The 20,172-nt window shown below is 41.6% G+C and overlaps 1 protein-coding gene across 1 annotated transcript in view; it reads left to right on the plus strand.

Moving 5' to 3' along the window:
* Positions 1-20,172, plus strand: part of TRAPPC9 (trafficking protein particle complex subunit 9) — a gene marked incomplete at both ends in the record, with an annotated part of 507,143 nt that overhangs the window by 157,463 nt on the left and 329,508 nt on the right. Inside the window, one exon of the mRNA XM_080339501.1 lies at positions 12,463-12,573. Coding sequence (XP_080195627.1) covers positions 12,463-12,573 — 111 coding nt within the window. The remainder of the gene's footprint in view (positions 1-12,462; positions 12,574-20,172) is intronic.

Genomic DNA, 20,172 nt, shown 5'->3' on the forward strand with positions numbered 1-20,172 from the left:
GCTTTTTTTTAAAGTTATCTCTCTGTTTGTTCCATACTATTGCTTTAGTGATCAGTAACATCATTCTTTTGCTCTTGCGATTCTCTGTGTAGATTCTCCATCAGAAGGAGAAGTCGTGTCATTCGATATTATGTTATAGAGGGAAAAATAGCGGAAATATGTCATGTTCCAATCTGATACCCATTTATCATTAAATGAAACAAAGTTTGGTTTTGGGCTGTTGATCATCTCTGCCAATATCTGAGACTCAATAACAGCAAATTATAAGTAAAATTTTCTACTTGCTTGCTTAAAATCTTGATTTACGGCTGAGATTTCATTGGCTGAATGCTGAGGCACTGAGCTATTTTTGCTTAGTCATGATGAGAAACTGTGTTTTATAATGTACCTTCTCAGCTGTCATTTCAGAATGAAATTTGTCATTGCTTTCATTTTCTGGATTCAATTTTTTCCCTTTTATGGTGTTTGTCAGTTTTATTCTACATTTTACCTCAACAAAAGTAAGAAATAATAGTTTGTTAGCTACTTAGCTTAAAAACTCAAAGTAAAATACAAAAATATGAACATTGATTTTTCCCTTAGGCCTTTATTGAAAAAAAAAACCAAGAAAAATGTTAATGAAATCCCCCCTAATTGTAACATAAAGATTATGGTTTATGTAAAAGCCTTCCAAACTTAATTGATGTTTCTTTATTTAGCTGCTTGAGCACATATACATGGGAAATATCACTGAAACAACTGGGGATTCAGGTTTATTTTTTATTTTTCTAAATATCTGCTTGAGCTCGCCCAGAGATGATGGACCCAGGGTACATAATCAAGAACACAGTGGTTTGCAGCAGCTCGGGGTATAGGAGAGAATGAGTTAATGTTGAAAGTTTTCCCAGTCTGTCCTACAGCTCACCCACCTGCAGATCACCCAAGTCTTAAATGGCTTCAGGTATCTACTTGCTTGACCGCTTATTTACCATAAAATTCAGATAAAACTATATAGGAAAACTGTACCCACTGCCTCCTGTAATTAGGTATAACATGTTGTGCAGATGAGGTTCTTAGGGACATCGTTTAGTGACAGTGTTGGGTTAAAGGTTGGACTCAATCTTGAGGGGCTTTTCCAGCCAACATGATTCTATGTAATTGATTCCTTATCAGGTCTTAGCCCAAAAACTACTGACGTGATTCCAGGTCTCAAAACAGTTCAGTGACCAACAGAGATCCGATGATCTGATCCCAGACTGCCAACAGAGACCTTATGCTAACGGTTCGGTGGAAGGGAAGCATTCTGTTGACAATTTCATGCAATATATCTTTTCATTTTGACATAGTCTTAGTTCTAAGATAGTCTGACACTGCAGCTTGCGCTGACTAGATTGTCTCGAACTGTCTCCTTTGTGGTCGCGTCACCATCCCTGGAGGTGTTTAAAAGACACATAGATGAGGTCCTTAGGGACATGATTTAGAGGTAGACTTGGCAGTGTTGGGTTTACAGTTCGACTCAATGATCTTAAAGGCCTTTCATAACCAAAATAATCCTCTTCCTCTTCCTCTTCCTCTTCCTCTTTTTCCCTTCCTCTTCCTCTTTTTCCCTTCCTCTTCCTCTTTTTCCCTTCCTCTTCCTCTTTTTCCCTTCCTCTTCCTCTTTTTCCCTTCCTCTTCCTCTTTTTCCCTTCCCTTCCCTTCCCTTCCCTTCCCTTCCCTTCCCTTCCCTTCCCTTCCCTTCCCTTCCCTTCCCTTCCCTTCCCTTCCCTTCCCTCTTCCTATCCTATCCTATCCTATCCTATCCTATCCTATCCTATCCTATCCTATTCTATCCCATCCTATCCTATCCTATCCTTTACATGTGTTGATTCTCTCAAAGACATTATCTGCCAATTTTGGCAAGCACTGAGTGTCCTTCTTTATTGCCTTTATCAAACGGCAGAGAGCATGAAAAAAAACACTGTAAAAATACCGTTTCACTCCGCACGTTTGGTAAGAAGTGAAGTAAGACGCGCTCTCCATGCTCTGAGGTCTCTGTTGGTCTCCTTGTGTCCTTTGCCATTATGCCATCAGTACAAAAGTGTCTTAAGAGCCATCTACAAAGGCTGGAAAATCATGGTCTTGCTTATTACAAAGGTGGTGAGATGGTCTGACTTTGTAGGTGAAGTCAATCCACGGCGCAACAGGGATGCTGCCTTTACTTTTGGGCAAAGTTCAGGAGCCAGATACATAAGAATATTCTTACCTGTAAATTCTAAAAGTTCAAGATGATGAACAAGGTAATTTTTGTTAATTTTTTGAGGCGGTGGAATTTTCTTCCTATCTTACAACAGCCGCACAGCCGATGAGACACCAGCTGCCGATCGCTTTTGGCAAGTGCAGCAGCTAACGCTCTGTTCTTGTAATTGAGTCAGAGACAAAACGAAAAAGGAACTGCAGCAGGTCTGACACTGTTAAATTCAATGTGTCACTTCATCTAACTTGAGGTTCAAGTTAATTTTCCTTTGTACCATTAAGGTATATCATTTAATGAAATGCTTCAGTTTGGTAAAGAAGGCATCAGTTTATAGTGAAGCCTGCAGTGTGCTCCCTGGTTTAAGACCTTTCATCGTTTTGGGTTTAAAATTAGGATCGACTTTTTCCAATTTGGTTTCACTAAAGTGTTTGGAAGGTGAAAAACAACAATCTTGACTATGGTGGGAGTTGTCAGGACATCCGTAGTTTGGTGGGCAGAACTTTGAGTCTTGATGAAATAGAACATAATTTTCAGAATTTGCATTCCAGTTTTTAGGGTTGCCTGTATTTTCACTACAATAAATTATAACACATCCTCTTCAGATTTGGGTTAGAAATTCTGATCGTTATATATTTACAAAATATATAAGGGAAAGAGTAAACAGAATCACAGAATCAACTGGGTTGCAAAAGACCTCAGAGATCATCCAGTCCAACCCTTGGTCCAACTCCAGCCCATTGACTAGATCATGGCACTAAGTGCCATGGCCAATCTCAGCTTAAAAACCTCCAGGGACGGTGAGTCCAGCACCTCCCTGGGCAGCCATTCCAATGCCTGACCACTCTCTCTGCACAGAATTGCTTTCTCATAGCCAGCCTCAATTTCCCCTGGCAGAGTTGAAGCCCATGGCCCCTTGTCCTATTGCTGATGCCTGGGAGAAGAGACCAATCCCCACCTGGCTACAACTGCCCTTCAGGTAGTTCTAGAGAGTGCTGAGCTCACCTCTAAGCCTCCTCTTCTCCAGACTAAACAAGCCCAGCTCCCTCAGCCTCTCCCCATAGGGCTTGTGCTCAAGTCCCTTCCCCAGTCTTGTTGCTCTTCTCTGGACCCGCTCCAGCACTTCAATCTCTTTCCTGAACTGAGGGGCCCAGAACTGAACACAATACTCCAGGTGTGGCCTCCCCAATGCAGAGCACAGGGGAAGGATCACTGCCCTTGTCCTGCTGACCACGCTGGTTTGGATACAGGACAGGACACCATTGGCAGCATGTTTCTTCAACCACGCTCTAACAGACATTTTTGTTACGCAACAAAAACGTTCTTTAGCATTTTCTGAAACACTTCTTGGTTTTAGGTAGCTGAATTTTTAAATTAAATGTTGGCATTTTCTACATTCAGAATGAGAATCAACTACCTCCTGACAGGCTGCTCTTTCTAGTCTTCTCTTTCTCAATATTTCAGTGTCATAGAGCTTCGAAGGGTGGAGGAAAACTCTTGTTTTGGTGCTTGAAGAGCATTCTGTTTAATTTGGAGGAAAGCTGGGATATGACCTGTTTAAAATGAATAGATGTCTCTACATGGAGAAAATATTTAGTCTTAAATTTGTTTTTATGTTAGTGAAAAAGAATTAATAATAAAAGCCAGTCAAAATGGAAAACAGGCAAATTTGACTACAAGTAAAGCCCTCATTGTGATCAATTTGCACAATTAGCCATTAGAAAAAACTGTCAAGCAATAGATTTAATAGCCATTTTTTAATGTTCTCAGGACTTGATGTCTTTCTAGAATATATTCCTCATATACACAGCAGTGAGCTCAATATAGATTCTACCAAGTGGGAGCCCAAGGCACGTGGGACGTTACATCCAAGAGTTAAATCATCTTGCTAACCTTAAACTCTGCTAATGCTATAATGTTGCAGTGGGTTCATGGAAGAGCAGCAAAAAGCAGCTTACAGATTGAGAGAATTGATTTTTGAGATCAAAATGTTAAATATGTACGGTTTGGTGCATGAAGACGCGAGAACATAAATCTGCAAATATTTATAGATGTGCTGGGAATATTTAGCGTAATTGAAAAGGTTTACAACTGGAAGAAGTCAGACGAGGACAGTTCTTGGAGTATGTGAAGAGGCCTTTTAATAGTAAGATGGATAATCTGACTTAATCGTCTAAAGTTAGTCTCAGAAGCTTCATTTTTAGCCACTTTAATAAAAATCAAATTGAATTAAAGCAACCCTATTGAAAACACAATCGCTCCAACTAAGATGCTGTAGATCGTTGTTTTGCTTTGTCGCTCGTTGTGTTTGTCGGTGGATTTTGGGAAGAGCGTTCGTATCTGCCATTCCATTGCCTCTCATCGTATCCAACGCTTCTCTTCCCTTTTGAGAAGGGGAGAGATATTGAGGGGAGATGTTGCATATGGCTGGTTAAAGGAAACAGAAAAGAAACAGCAAAAGCGCGGATGTGAAAAGTCTCCGTGATTTCAGTCGATGGGGAAACGGAGCTGAGTCAGGATGTCGATAACTTCCCAAACCCCCCTGAGCGTCGCTTGTTTAAAACGACTTTAAAACTAAGCTAAAAACAGCTCTGCAATAAGATTATTCACTGGAGTGAGCCGTCATTAGAGCCCGGCATCTGCGTCTGGTTTTTAATACCGCGTTCAACGTTACCGAAGAGTATCCTCTGCTGTCGTTTCAGAGCAGATTGGAGCAGTAATCACAATACCCCTGAAAGAAACTTCTAGATTACAGTCTAATTGTCTGATGCCTTAGGTTCCCATGGCCCCAGTTTTGTGACTTATTTTTGGCATCGTAACAGTCGTCGTAAGATTTATAAAAACCAGCATGATTCATCATGTCACTGAGTTTTGTTTGTGCTGCATCCTGAATTCTGCAGTAGGGGATAAGAGTAATTAATTTATGCAATAAATCTTCTAGAGCTGTTGAATTAACTTTTAAGAAAATATTAAGAATTTCTTTTTTAATGTTTCTATCGACTTAATTTTCCGTGTTATTTTGAGACTTTCAGATTATTAATCACCTCTCCGAAAATGAGTTTCCTTGTAATTCCAGTTTTTCCATGTACAGCTTTGTGATGTATAGATTTTGTGTTACTTGTAAACGAAAATCTTCAACATGAAATTTATGGTGGATTGATTTAAAGGAAACATCATGGACAAATAAGGAGGATCGTTAGAATGGAAAATGTTTGCACGTTGTGATTTTTAGTATTTTTCCATTTGGTCTCTGAAACTGTTTGTTTGACCCGGTTTTGTTCCCTTTCCATTAACAGCTGAAATGACAGATGGAAAGAAGAGTAAAACCCTTTCAAGAACTTTTATTATTTATCCCAGTGTCTATATACAGTCCAGGACAGCTTTAATTCCTCTTCATTTAATTTGGACTTTTAAAATAACGCATTAATTTGTGTATCATTCCATCCGTTGTGTATGGTTCCATTCAGAAAAGACAGATGTTGTGTTTGTGGTGGCTGCTGTGTTTTTCTGGATAATTTTAGGGAAATTAAGTTTGTATGATCACTTTAAATGTTTCACCCTCTCCCCTCAGTAAATTGTGATTAATTTCAGCCAGCTATATAAGGATAAGTTAAATATATTCCTGCAGATTGGGCACTGGGCAGAGAAGAGAGATCCTAATTTATGTCGCAGTGAAGAAAGACAGGAGCACAGATTTTGCAGAAATGGGAAACTCTATATTAACTCCCCTGTCCTGGGCACTGGGGAGGCCAAACCTCGAATACTGGGGTCAGTTTTGGGCCCCTCACCATAAAATGGACATTGAGGTGCGAGTTGAGAGAAGGGAACGGAGCTGGGGAAGGGGCTGGAGCACAAGTGTGATGGGAGCGGCTGAGGGACCTGGGGGGTTCAACTGGAGAACAGGAGCTGAGGGGAGACCTTGTGATCTCTGAACTGCCTGAAAGGAGCTTGGAGCATGGAGGGGGTTGGTCTCTTCTCCCAAGGAACAAGTGACAGGATGAGAGGAAAAGGCCTCAAGTTGCACCAGGGGAGGTTCAGATTGGATATTGGGAAAAGTGCCTTCACAGGGTTGTGACACAGTGAACAGGCTGCCCAGGGCAGTGGTGGAGTTACCATCCCTGGAGGGTTTAAAAGATGCGGAGATGAGGTTCTTAGGGACATGGGTTAGAGCTGGATTTGAGAGTGTTGGGTTAATGGCTGGACTTGATGATCTTAAAGGTCTTTTCCAACCAAAAATGATTCTATGATTCTAATTCATATTGTTTCCTTAAATGCTTGTCAGTTCATACATATATGGAATAACGCTAGATGACAGTTTAATTTTGTGTGTGTTAATTTACGAAGATACCATGCTATCTCAACAGATGTTCTGGAGGAACGTCATTAATGGTTATCAATATGTAAAGGGTGAGTGTCAGGAGGATGGAGCCAGGCTCTTCTCGGTGACAGCCAATGGTAGGACAAGGGGTAATGGGTTCAAACTGGAACACAAAAGGTTCCACTTAAATTTGAGAAGCAACTTGTTCCTGGTGAGGGTGTCAGAGCCTGGCCCAGGCTGCCCAGGGAGGTTGTGGAGTCTCCTTCTGTGCAGACATTCCAACCCGCCTGGACACCTTCCTGTGTAACCTCATCTGGGTGTTCCTGCTCCATGGGGGGATTGCACTGGATGAGCTTTCCAGGTCCCTTCCAACCCCTGACATTCTGGGATTCTGCAAGAAAACAACCACCACCAATCAACCAAACAAAATAAGCCCCAAACCCACACACCCAGGCACAAACTGACTTTGTTCAGATGTGTTTGACCTATACTTAAGAAGAAGGAGCTGATAACAGCAGAATGACCCCAAACCTCTGAAAGAACTGGGAAGCCACTGATGACCCAGCACATTGTGTGAAATATTCTCATCCTTCTTTAGGATGAATGGTAACTCACATCTAGTTAACTAGACTTAGGGGACTCAAAATACACTCAAATTGGATTTTTTCCCCCAGTAACTCACCCTGTACCTCCATCCCCAACCCACTAAATAATGTACCCTTTTATATGAAGGTCGATAGTTTGGAAAAGGAAGAAGAAATTGTGTAAATGTGGGATATTCTTCCCCAGTTCCAGGCATCAGTGGCTTATGACTGGTATTTCTCAGCCAAACATTTGAGTAGACCATTATGGTATATAATTTAATCACCTTTAAATCCATTTATTAATTTGAGTGGTTTAAGTTTTTTTTAAGCTTACACAGTGGGCTTTTTTTGTTTTTTAATTAGTTTATATAGTATGAAGATCAGGGTTAATGGTCTAAGATTTTCTCAGTTGCTTTAAAATTCATAAAACAATGTGATGTTGGAAACTTCTCTGATACAGAACATAGTTTAAGCAGCAGGTTGTTGACTGGATAGTAGTTCAGTAAATTCATATTGGAGTTCCTTTATCACACTTACATGATATGATTTGCCTCTCAAATCTCATTTAGTGACACTTTGAGACAGGTCCTTACTTGAATACAACTTCCAGTGTTTGAAACTTACTCTTTTAACTGAAATATTTTTGTAACCATTTATTTTGTTTGGTTTTCTTTGCTCTAATAGTCTCTTTGATACTGTCCTGTATTTACTCTGAACATCTCATGCAATCTTTTTCTACACTCTTAATGTTACTGTCAATCTTTTTTATACCTGTATCTTATTCTTCTACATTTTCGAAGTGCTATAATAATTTTGTAACATTGATTTTTACTTATTAATTTAAAGACTTCCCTGGAGAATTAACTTAAAATTGACAAGGAAAGAATTGTTTCCCCTGCGCATCTATTTCATGTGGTGTTTGAAGAAGCCGAAATAAATGTTGTGATGATGAATAATTTTCCCTGCATCGTCCAAGAGTTTATATTTGGGAATTTTTAGTATGAGTGATCATGGTTAGTCCTGATGGGCTGCAGCTTGTAAACATCCTTTATATATATGGTGTGAATTGTTTTATTTACAAAACTTTGCTTCTGCTGTCAAAAGTTACTGAGCGAGGCTTGAATGTTATTTCAGATAGTTATTGGGTTTTGCTGTGGGATAAATAAAAAGTTCCTTTAGTGCTGAATTTTGTAAACACTAGAAGTCTCTCTTGCAAATCACAACTTCATATCTACTGGAGAGGCAGAGGTTTGCTGTGTCTTCATAGATCTTGTCCCACTCTCCCAATGATGAGATGGAAACAGGGCTCTTCTTCTTCTTCTTCTTCTTCTTCTTTTTCTTATTGTTCTGCTTCTGCTTCTTCTTCTTCTTCTTCTTCTTCTTCTTCTTCTTATTATTATTATTATTATTATTATTATTATTATTATTCTTCATCCTTTACTGGTAACAGGACAGCTATTGGCTCAAATGCTGCCCTCCCAGTCACTTCTTTCTTGTGAGCTGTTAAAGAAGAGCATTTCTAATAAGAACCATGACTCCTTATTTGCTCTAAAGTCCTGCTTTTTGACATGTTTGCTTCAGGCACTCAGCTACCTTCCTTCTTTCTTTTCTATATTCTTTATTCGTCGAGGTTTTACCCAAAGCCTCCATCCCCACTTTTGCTTTTGACTTTTGCTAAAAGACGTGCTACTGTCCCCAAGCCATGCTTGCTTGTCATTTAGTGCCTGATTGTACGTGATGTTGCTGTCACTTCTGTGACCTGAACCTTAACCTCCCCTGCTTGTCCCGTGGGTGTTCCCATCTCAAGGGTTCCTCCTGTAGATGCTCTGAAAATGGATATTGTCCCATCCCACCAGGTGAGATCAGGTGTGAGTTAACTCTGGGTATTTCTGCACGGCAACGCAAAGTGAATGACACAATCACTCCAGGGGTCCAGTTCAATTATGAATTTACTAAAAGCACTTGGTGGAATACAAATTACATCAATTAATGACTTGATAAAAGTGTGTTATAATATCACAAAACTTATAAATACATTGACAGCAAAAGCCCTTCTAAAAACAGTGAATTGGCAACAGTTAGTGACTATGATGCAAAACTTAACAAGACTTTAGCAGCACAACTTAAAATGATGTTACCTTTATCTGTTCAAGAAAAAGGAAAAGAGAGAGAGAAGGAAAACTGAGATATCAGAGAGAGTAAGATATCACCACTCCACAGGTCAATTGGTCCCACAATGTCCTCTGGAGAGGGGCACGCATTGAAGATTTTGATAATGCCACCATCTCGTGTCACACGTGAGGTTGTTTTATAACCCAGTTCACTTACATGCGAGATAGGAGAGGGTGGTTCGTCTCCTCCCTCTGTTCGCTCTTCATGCCAATTATAACAACTCTTCTGGAAATAGGTTTGGGGTCTTCAAACTAGTTCACAGTACTGCCCAGAAGTGAGTGGTTTTGTCCGTCAGGGGTGGTTGTTGGTTTGTGGTTTCTTCTGGTAATTAGTTGTCTGACAGAGCCTTCATCTCCATCATCCTAATTAGGCCATGAGGCCTTCACAGCAACCGTGTAAATTGGCTCTATCTTCACAGAACCACAGAATGTCAGGGATTGGAATGGCCCTGGAAAGCTCATCCAGTGCAATCCCCCCATGGAGCAGGAACACCCAGATGAGGTTACACAGGAAGGTGTCCAGGCGGGTTGGAATGTCTGCACAGAAGGAGACTCCACAACCTCCCTGGGCAGCCTGGGCCAGGCTCTGACACCCTCACCAGGAACAAGTTGCTTCTCAAATTTAAGTGGAACCTCTTGTGTTCCAATTTGAACCCATTACCCCTTGTCCTACCATTGGTTGTCACCGAGAAGAGCCTGGCTCCATCCTCCTGACACTCACCCTTTCTATATCTGTAACCATGAATGAGGTCACCCCTCAGTGTCCTCTTGTCCAGCTCCAGAGCCCCAGCTCCCTCAGCCTTTCCTCACACGGGAGATGCTCCACTCCCTTCAGCATCTTTGTTGCCCTGCGCGGGACTCTCTCCAGCAGTTCCCTGTCCTGCTGGAACTGAGGGGCCACAACTGGACACAAGATTCCAGGTGTGGTCTCCCCAGGGCAGAGCAGAGGGGCAGCAGAACCTCTCTGACCTACTGACCACCCCCTTCTAATCCGCCCCAGGTACCATTGGCCTTCCTGGCCACAAGGGTACAAGGTGTCTGCCTCCACACCCATTATCTTTTCCTCCCAAAGTACCAAAAACTAAATGTTTAAGGCGTAACATCATTCTTTGTTTTAATTGGGATGGGGGGAGTGCTTCAAGGTTGTCACAGATATGTCTTGATTTTCAGCAGAGATGAACCAGAGAACCTGTTTCCAAAGCGGGAAAGCAGTTCCTTTCAACTCTTGCACCTCTTGAGTTTAATTGCCTTTGGAATGGCTGGCGTTTAATTGCAAATTATTGTGCGTCAGGATAAATACACTCGGTTGTTTGAGATGCGCAGCAGTATCTCACTCGGTTGGAATATGTGTGTTGGAAGGATGGCTCTGGCGACTCTTACCAACATTTTCCTCTTCCTTCCTTTTGGGGAGCTTCTGATTTCAAGTGAACTCTCTCAGTGCTGCTGGTGGGTTCTACTTCTGACACCAAATACACATTATTTTTCCCCACTCACTGATTCCGAGAGCAAGTACATAGGATGAGATGACCCATTATCTTTGTGCAATGGCCGTGCTACTTTATACTGTAATTCACAATAAGTCACCTAAGTTTGTTATATATGCATTTAAACTTCAAAATCATTGATAGCTAAAGCTAAAGTGTAGAGATGCTTAGGGCTGGGATATTTCTCTTAGGAAGTTTTTAATTTCTGAGTAGATTTCTGAAGCATTATTGCAGCTGCATGCTTGTATTTGGCATTTTGCTATCCGTTTCTGATATTTTTCCATGTGTTTTATATTATAATCACTCATTTCTGCTATTTCTGCTTCATTTCACAAGAAAGGAAAGTTTACAAATAAGAATAAAAATTTACAATGAAATTTATTCTCTGTAGTTTTCTCAGTATTATTTCCTAAGATTACCAGAAATGTGGCTGGTATATTTGTATTGTGTGCTTATAGGGAAATTTGGATTTGAAGGGCAGTAGCTAACAAATATAAAGTATTGTGTGAGAGCTGCCTGTGTTTGCCTTTTGCACAGAAGGGACAGAGTTGTCTGTCTCAGAATAATTGATATAATGGAAAAATAATCTAGTTCCCAGCTTGCTTTGCTCTCCAGACAAACCAGCTATTGCAGTAAATGGAATTACGCAGAATCACAGAATTGACTGGGTTGGAAAAGCCCTCAGAGATCATCCAGTCCAACCCTTGGTCCAACTCCAGTCCATTGACTAGATCATGGCACTAAGTGCCGTGGCCAATCTCAGCTTAAAAACCTCCATGGCCGGTGAGTCCAGCACCTCCCTGGGCAGCCATTCCAATGCCTGACCACTCTCTCTGCACAGAATTGCTTTCTAATAGCCAGCCTCAATTTCCCCTGGCAGAGTTGAAGCCCATGGCCCCTTGTCCTATTGCTGATGCCTGGGAGAAGAGACCAATCCCCACCTGGCTACAACTGCCCTTCAGGTAGTTCTAGAGAGTGCTGAGCTCACCTCTAAGCCTCCTCTTCTCCAGACTAAACAAGCCCAGCTCCCTCAGCCTCTCCCCATAGGGCTTGTGCTCAAGTCCCTTCCCCAGGCTTGTTGCTCTTCTCTGGACCCGCTCCAGCACTTCAATCTCTTTCCTGAACTGAGGGGCCCAGAACTGAACACAATACTCCAGGTGTGGCCTCCCCAATGCAGAGCACAGGGGAAGGATCACTGCCCTTGTCCTGCTGACTATGCTGTTTTTGCTCCCTGATTTATATTTTTCCTTGTAAATTTGTTTCTTAAAAAGATAATGTCAAAGTAATCTGAAATAAAAAAAACCTGTTGCATGCGAACGCTCAAAGAACTGAAAAAAAATCTGGGGTATTTTCCATAGAAGTGATTCTGAAAACTGGGTAGGGAGAATTTGTACAGGGGATCAAATGCTATGGGGCTTAATATTGCGCAAGTCGTAATTGCCATGGAACTTTTCCTTTTTAGGAGATGTGCTTCTGTCTAGTTTAGTGAAAAAAAAAAGTTATTAAAAAAACCCACGGTTTTATAGTAAAAGAGTAAAATACTCTTATAGTTGGAGTAGGCTATAAAATGTATGTATGCGAATGTATGCATATTTATGCATATATATGTATACTTATGCATGTATATTTATGTATAAGTATTAATTCTGTGTTACTGAAATGGTGCTGTTCTTTTTTCCCCGCATCTGGCCAGCACCCGGCAATGCCATCTGCTTCTCGATGTCTTCAACTCTACAGAACACGAGTTGACCATCAGCGCTAGGAACAATGAAGATTTAATTCTGCATGCTGGGGAATGTCAGCGGTAAGTGCTTTCAGTATTAAAAGGGCCGTGGTTTAACCCCAGTGTTTATTTATAGGCAATCAGTGATATTTGGATACTATATTTCTTTTTTAAACATGTCAAGTAGGCTATTATGTATATTGGTTCTTACAACCCTACTATGGTGATGTAAAGGTCATTGTAGCCATCTGTAAGCATTATTTGCTATCATTTATCTACCTGGGATTCCTATTCCCTGGTTGCTTGGCTTATCTATTTCCGATGATCATTACATCTAGATGACACCATTTTCGGCTTGAAAAGATGAAACTGTGAGAAAGGAAACATTTCTTGTTCTGCACAGTTCTCTTTGGGCGAGTTGTGCTGCCGTCTGAAATTATGCCCTTGATAAACTTATTTAAAGAGAGATACTTGGATGTCTTCAAATCTCAGTCTGAATGTTAAATTCAAAGTAAAAACACATCAAATGCAAGGCAAGCAATTGTCGAAAAGAAGTATAGAATATGTAACAATAGCAGTAAATTCAGAATGCGTTTTACCTTAATAACTCCAGAGCACAACTATGAGAAAATACGTTGACCCAAACCAAGGCTGAATTTTCTCAATTTTACTTTACCAAGGATTGGACAAAAATATCAGTAACATACACAACTTGTTCCCTTTGTTTAGAAAGAATTGGGTTATTTATATATATATATATATTTAGGTAGTCTAAAAACAAACCAAAACATTCATGTTCTTATCCGTACTGTTTCATAATTCTGTTTTTATGCCTCTTGCTATTTCTCATCATTTTTGTAGTTGGTAAACTCCTTGATATTTTTCACTCCCATTTCTTTGGACAGCGTGTAACAAATAGAAATAAAGCTACAAATAACATTATAAAGTTCACTTTGCATCTCCTTGATCGATTTACTTTTATTTTCCTATGGATTTAATAATTTAAATATCCTTAGATCTTTATATTGTAATGGATATAAACCCTTTCAATAAGTCTTCTGAAATATTCATTTATCAAGGCAAATTGTGTATTTGCTGCAAGTATTTAAGCCTCTTAAGGACAGTGATTTTTATTCTTACTGCAAGATATTTTATTTGTACCTTTTGTTGGAAGTTGCACTGAGTTATCTGTGAGTTTTAAGCTCATTTGTGTTCTCTTTCTTAAATGACAAATGCTTTGAATTGTGACAATGTGTATATAGCTCCTATGTTGCTTAGAGTTTTAATTAGTAATTTGATGGACTGGCTACAGCATTTAAGATTAGCTTACTCCTCCTAGCAAAGGACTTTTGTTAACTGTAGGAATAAATCAGAAATCTCCTTTTTGAACAAGGTTCTAGATCTTTCCTTTTAAACATGGGACAAGCGTTCTCAGGAGTTTACATTTGAACCAAATGTTTTCAATCCAAATATACAATGCTTTTCAACAGGGCCTACTCTTAGAGTCTCCTTGTATAACTTTTTGCCTTGGACATCGATTTTTGTTAATATCTGATTAATATTTGAAGAGAGGCTCTTCCATCAAGTTCCATTTTATCTTCCGCTTCCGTCTACCTCCATGACTCTGACCTCAATCTTAATATTTTCCTTAATCCATTTTTATTTAAATTATAACTTAATAACTTGGGTCAGTCTTGCCTCCTTTTGTGATTTATTCTCCCTCCATCATTTTGAAATGTCCTGTTCTGACCAAGTGTTTTCTTCGTTCGTGTTCTTATTGCTGGAGACTACAAGTGTTTCCATATTCTCTGCCTATGGATCTACAAAGGAGCGTAATGCTGGTGTAATGAGGAGAGTGTAGGAGACGGAGACAGAAATGCCAAAAAATCTGGGATTGTCAGCACTGCCAGATCTTTCCGAGTCCACACAAGGCATTCCCTGGTATCCATCGTATAGAATCCATATTATTCAGTGCTTTCCACCCCGTCCTGTTCTCCAGCTTATTTATGTTTCTGTAAAATGGATCAAATGCATAGAATACTACACACCCTTTATACTTGAAGGTCTGAAGTTTGCTTCCATTAATTTAGAGATAGGGAAATAACAGCTGTTACGATAACACTGCACGAAGCATGAAAAATTGTATTGTACTATTAAGGAAAAGTGACATCCTTAGACCATTAAAATATTGTCTGGAAAATATATGCCTTTTTGTACAGTAAGGTAATTCTGCTGACTAGTAAAGACTATCATTTTGCCTTGCAGAAAACCTTAATCTTATAATTTACTGTCGTTTTTTAAGCCATTAGTTGGGAATGTTTAGTGTGTGTGTTGTACCTGTTCTTGGACATGGATATAAGCAGTGTTTCTGAGAAATGATGCTCTTTTCCCTCTATTTCAGCAGAGAGGAACACATAGTTTGCTCCCTATCATTTTATAGTAAGAAATGATATTTTTGGCTCAGTGATTATTTTGTTCACTCCTTTTTTTCCACCTTTTATTGTTATATGTTCTGCAGACACACAAATGGAAAGGATCAGCCTTTCATTTTTTTCCTATATCCCGAGGTATTACTTAGTGATCTTCATACTCCTCCTTTTGGTTTCTACATGACTTGAAATGTTCCTTTGTGTCCCTCTGTGGGACGATTAGTGATATATTTTACTTTGAGGTCTCTTGTTCTCAGAAGATTGCGGTGGGAAAAGAATTAAGAGTCATTTGGAGGAGAGAAGGAGAAGAAAGGAAATTTTCCTTCCCTCTCCCATGAGGTGACATGTTGAAGAAAAGCGAGGAACGAGGGTTTTGGAGGGTCCTTTGTTGAAATCCTGAAAATAAATTTAGGGTTCATTACAAAGCTAGTTTCAAATTGATCTGTAAGATTTTTTTTTTAAGCTTTAATATATGCAGGGAAATACACTTGAGAACTGATATCCCAACAAAAAGTTGTCAGACAAGTTACTCTACTGAAGTTCTTGCTGCAGAGAGTGATGCTGAGATGGTGGCAAAATCTTCAGGTAATAACAATATGTTTGATGTACCACAGAACCACAGAATGTCAGGGGTTGGAAGGGACCTGGAAAGCTCATCCAGTGCAATCCCCCCATGGAGCAGGAACACCCAGATGAGGTTACACAGGAAGGTGTCCAGGCGGGTTGGAATGTCTGCACAGAAGGAGACTCCACAATCTCCCTGGGCAGCCTGGGCCATGTTCTGGCACCCTTACAGAGAAGAAGCTTCTTCTCATATTTAAGTGGAACCTCTTGTGTTCCAGTTTGAACCCATTACCCCTTGTCCTATCATTGGTTGTCACCGAGAAGAGCCTGGCTCCATCCTCCTGACACTCCCCCTTTATATATCTGTAACCATGAATGAGGTGACCCCTCAGTGTCCTCTTGTCCAGCTCCAGAGCCCCAGCTCCCTCAGCCTTTCCTCACACGGGAGATGCTCCACTCCCTTCAGCATCTTTGTTGCCCTGCGCGGGACTCTCTCCAGCAGTTCCCTGTCCTGCTGGAACTGAGGGGCCACAACTGGACACAAGATTCCAGGTGTGGTCCCCCCAGGGCAGAGCAGAGGGGCAGGAGAACCTCTCTGACCTACTGACCACCGCCTTCTCATCCACCCCAGGTACCATTGGCCTTCCTGGCCAAAAGGACCCAGTGCTGGCTCATGGTCACCCTGCTGTCCCCAGGACCCCCGTGGTGTCAACATATTTTGTTAATCTATCTGTTTGAATATACTGAATGTGATAATGAGGGAAAGAAGTTCTCTGATACACACTGTCGGAAAGTTTGTTCTTCAGATATTTTGCTCGAATAGCAGAGCCTCCTGTCTGCAAAACCGTTTCTTGAAATAGTCAACTGCACACTGTTCAGCGAGCTTTGCTATGAGTGTGCAAATATTGTGAATATAATCAATAGTAAAGCTGAGCTTGTTTATCACAGCGATATGGCATTCAACATGTTGTTCTTAAATGGAAGAATATAACAGCCAACTCTGGGAAGGGAATTGTATTATGGATGTTAACAAAAAAGTGTTGCCACTAGCAGTGATTGAAATTTATTGAAAAACCTAGGTATGGTAATTATTGTGTTTCTTACTTGATTATCAAACCATTAAAATTAAATTTCATGACAACCCTCATTTATGCACAAATCACTTCATAATTTATGGTAATAGATGTTATCTCATTACATGCCCCAGGATATCTCATTTCGTACAACGTACCCTGCACTGCCTTTACATTTCCATGCTGTGCACGGTGTGTCTGGCATTCGGGAACCGAAAACATCCTCATCAGTGGAAGATTTATCATGGTGATGGTCTGAGAAGATCAATCCTCTCATATATCCTTGTGTTACAACACAACTGAGTGGTTAAAGTCCTCCATGTATACGAGAGTCCACAGTTGGGGGTTGTAGATGTAGCACTGTTAGTTTTCAGGGTATTTTGGCCTCAGTGTGAGGACTATATGGTTTAAAGCTCGGGAGTGGCTGAAAGGAAGAAGCCAGAGAGTCGTGGTCAATGGGGCAGAGCCCAGTTGGGGCCTGTATCCAGTGCAGTGCCTCAGGGGCAGTGCTGGGCCTGTGCTATTCAATATATTCATCAGTGATTTGGACGAGGGAACAGAGTGACTGTCAGCAAGTTTGCTGGTGACACCAAGCTGGGAGGAGTGGCTGACACGGCAGAGGCTGTGCTGCCATCAGAGACCTGGACAGGATGGAGAGCTGGGCAGGAAACATTGAATGAACTAGAACAAGGACAAGTGTAGAGTCTTGAATCTGGGCAGAACAACCCCAGGTTCCAGTGTAAGTTGGGGAAGGAGCTGTTGGAGAGCAGTGTAGGGGAAAGGGACCTGGGGGTCCTGGGGACAGCAGGATGACCATGAGCCAGCACTGGGCCCTTGTGGCCAGGAAGCCAATGGTACCTGGGGTGGGTTAGAAGGGGGTGGTCAGTAGGTCGGAGAGGTTCTCCTGCCCCTCTGCTCTGCCCTGGGGAGACCACAGCTGGAATCTTGTGTCCAGTTGTGGCCCCTCAGTTCCAGCAGGACAGGGAACTGCTGGAGAGAGTCCAGCGCAGGGCAACAAAGATGCTGAAGGGAGTGGAGCATCTCCCGTGTGAGGAAAGGCTGAGGGAGCTGGGGCTCTGGAGCTGGAGAAGAGGAGACTGAGGGGTGACCTCATTCATGGTTACAGATATATAAAGGGTGAGTGTCAGGAGGATGGAGCCAGGCTCTTCTCGGTGACAACCAATGATAGGACAAGGGGCAGTGGGTGCAAACTGGACCACAGGAAGTTCCATTTGAATTTCAGAAGAAACTTGTTCCTGGTGAGGGTGGCAGAGCCTGGCCCAGGCTGCCCAGGGAGGTTGTGGAGTCTCCTTCTGTGCAGACATTCCAACCCGCCTGGACACCTTCCTGTGTAACCTCATCTGGGTGTTCCTGCTCCATGGGGGGATTGCACTGGATGACCTTTCCAGGTCCCTTCCAAACCCTGACATTCTGGGATTCTGTGACTGCCCAGGAATGGCACCGGAGTGAGGAGTTAAGAAATGAAGAGCAAACAGGACCTGGGTAAGGATGGGCTGGGCAAAAATGGTTAAATGATGTCTGCCCTGGAGGACCTGTGAAGGATCGTTCTCCACCAGAGAGGACATTTTCTCCACTAGTTGCTGCCTTGAAAACTTACAATTTTTGAGAACTTTCTTTCCTTGAGAATAATAAGTAGCCCTGAAGCATCTGGGTAGGTGTATCACTAGTATGGTCCATCATACGTGAGGAAATACTTTTATTGGTAGTTCAAATGGTGGAGGCTTTTGTGCAAAATGTACAAGTTCTGAAAAGTACTGGTGACCCATGGGAGGACTGGTGTGAATTAACATGATGGAATCTTAGGCCTTTTTTTTTGCTTGTTTGTTTTAAATTGGGAGCTGCACAAGAAAAAAAATGGGCTAAAGGAATACTGCAGTAGCAAACTCGACACTCCCAAGTTTCTTGCTGGGTCGGCAGTTCCTGCCTTTTTAGCAGAGACTGTACGTGTTTTCATATTCTGTGCCTATGGACCTACAAAGGAGGATAGTGCTGCATCCTGCTCACTGCTTCCCTCTCTCCTTCCCACTTGGTATGTTTAGAAAGTGAAAGGACTTGGAAGTCTCTGTTGTGTTGCTTTTTTTTATGTACCGCAGAACCATCACTGTAGAGTATAAGATTTGCCTCCTGTGCCTGGGGAGGAGGAATTTGGGGTGGATTCTTCCATTGCTTTTCTGTTAAATAAAGGGTCCTGCGCTTGGGTCACAACAACCCCAGGCAGCGCTACAGGCTCGGGGAAGAGCGGCTGGAAAGTGCCTGGGGGAAAAGGACCTGGGGGTGTTGGTGACAGCGGCTGAACATGAGCCAGTGTGTGCCCAGGTGGCCAAGAGGCCACCAGCATCCTGGCTTGTGTCGGGAATAGTGTGGCCAGCAGGACCAGGGCAGTGACCGTCCCCCTGTCCTGGGCATTGGGGAGGCCAAACATCGAATCCTGGGGTCAGTTTTGGGCTCCTCACACCAAGAAAGTCCTTGAGGTGCTGGAGTGAGTGGAGAGAAGGGAACGGAGCTGGGGAAGGGGCTGGAGCACAAGTGTGATGGGAGCAGCTGAGGGACCTGGGGGGTTCAGCTGGAGAACAGGAGCTGAGGGGAGACCTTCTGATCTCTGAACTGCCTGAAAGGAGCTTGGAGCATGGAGGGGGTTGGTCTCTTCTGCCAGGTAACGAGTGACAGGATGAGAGGAAATGGCCTCAAGTTGCACCAGGGGAGGTTCAGATTGGATATTAGGAAAAATGTCTTCATAGAAAGGTTTGTCAGGCATTGGAACAGGCTGCCCAGGGCAGTGGTGGAGTCACCATCCCTGGAGGGGTTTAAAAGGCATTTAGATGAGGTTCTCAGGGTCATGGTTTAGTGCCAGTGTTGGGTTAATGGTTGGACTTTATCTTGAGGATGTTTTCCAACCAAAATGATTCTGTGGTTCTATAGGGTTAAGTGAATGAGTTTACTTACACATATCCACTCTAGTAATATTTTTTTTAGTCAGCAGAAGTATAGATATTTTCTCAGTTTTGATAACTGAACATTTGTGTCTGTTGACTTAACCTATTTTTAAATACCTTTTGTGCTAAATTCTAATGAATCAAGAATAATTAAATTATAATTTTCATTAATGAGGGCCATTGACTACTACTTAATTTTTGTATTCAAATGCGTTGAATAATTGAACTGTAAAGTCTGTGATGTTTTATGCTGCAATTTCTACAGAATTGGTTAACAATGCATGTACATATTAATAACATTTTGAATAAGACCTCTTTCAAAGTGTATGAGAATTAGGAATTCTGGCCCTTTTAAAACTGTCTATTCCCCTAATAAATTTATCGTCCATGTGTAAGTAAATCTTGATTGTTATTTCTGTAGCTGCCAAGTCAGTGTTTAATTTGTGTGTTTGTTTATGAGAGGGCATGTTGTCTGTATGAGAGATTAATGACTTTTTCCTTGCATTGCTGTTAAAGTTTATGTTTTAAACACAAAGCTGCTATGATTAAGGCTTTGCATGGTGTCATCAATAGAAAATAAAATTTCACAGCAATTTCCATGAGTCTTCATGTTAAATCCATGGCAAGCTGCAAGTTTCTGAGATACCTTGAAGTCAGATT

The sequence above is a fragment of the Nesoenas mayeri genome, assembly GCF_963082525.1.
Source record: "Nesoenas mayeri genome assembly, chromosome: 2".
In the NCBI taxonomy this organism is placed as follows: domain Eukaryota; kingdom Metazoa; phylum Chordata; class Aves; order Columbiformes; family Columbidae; genus Nesoenas; species Nesoenas mayeri.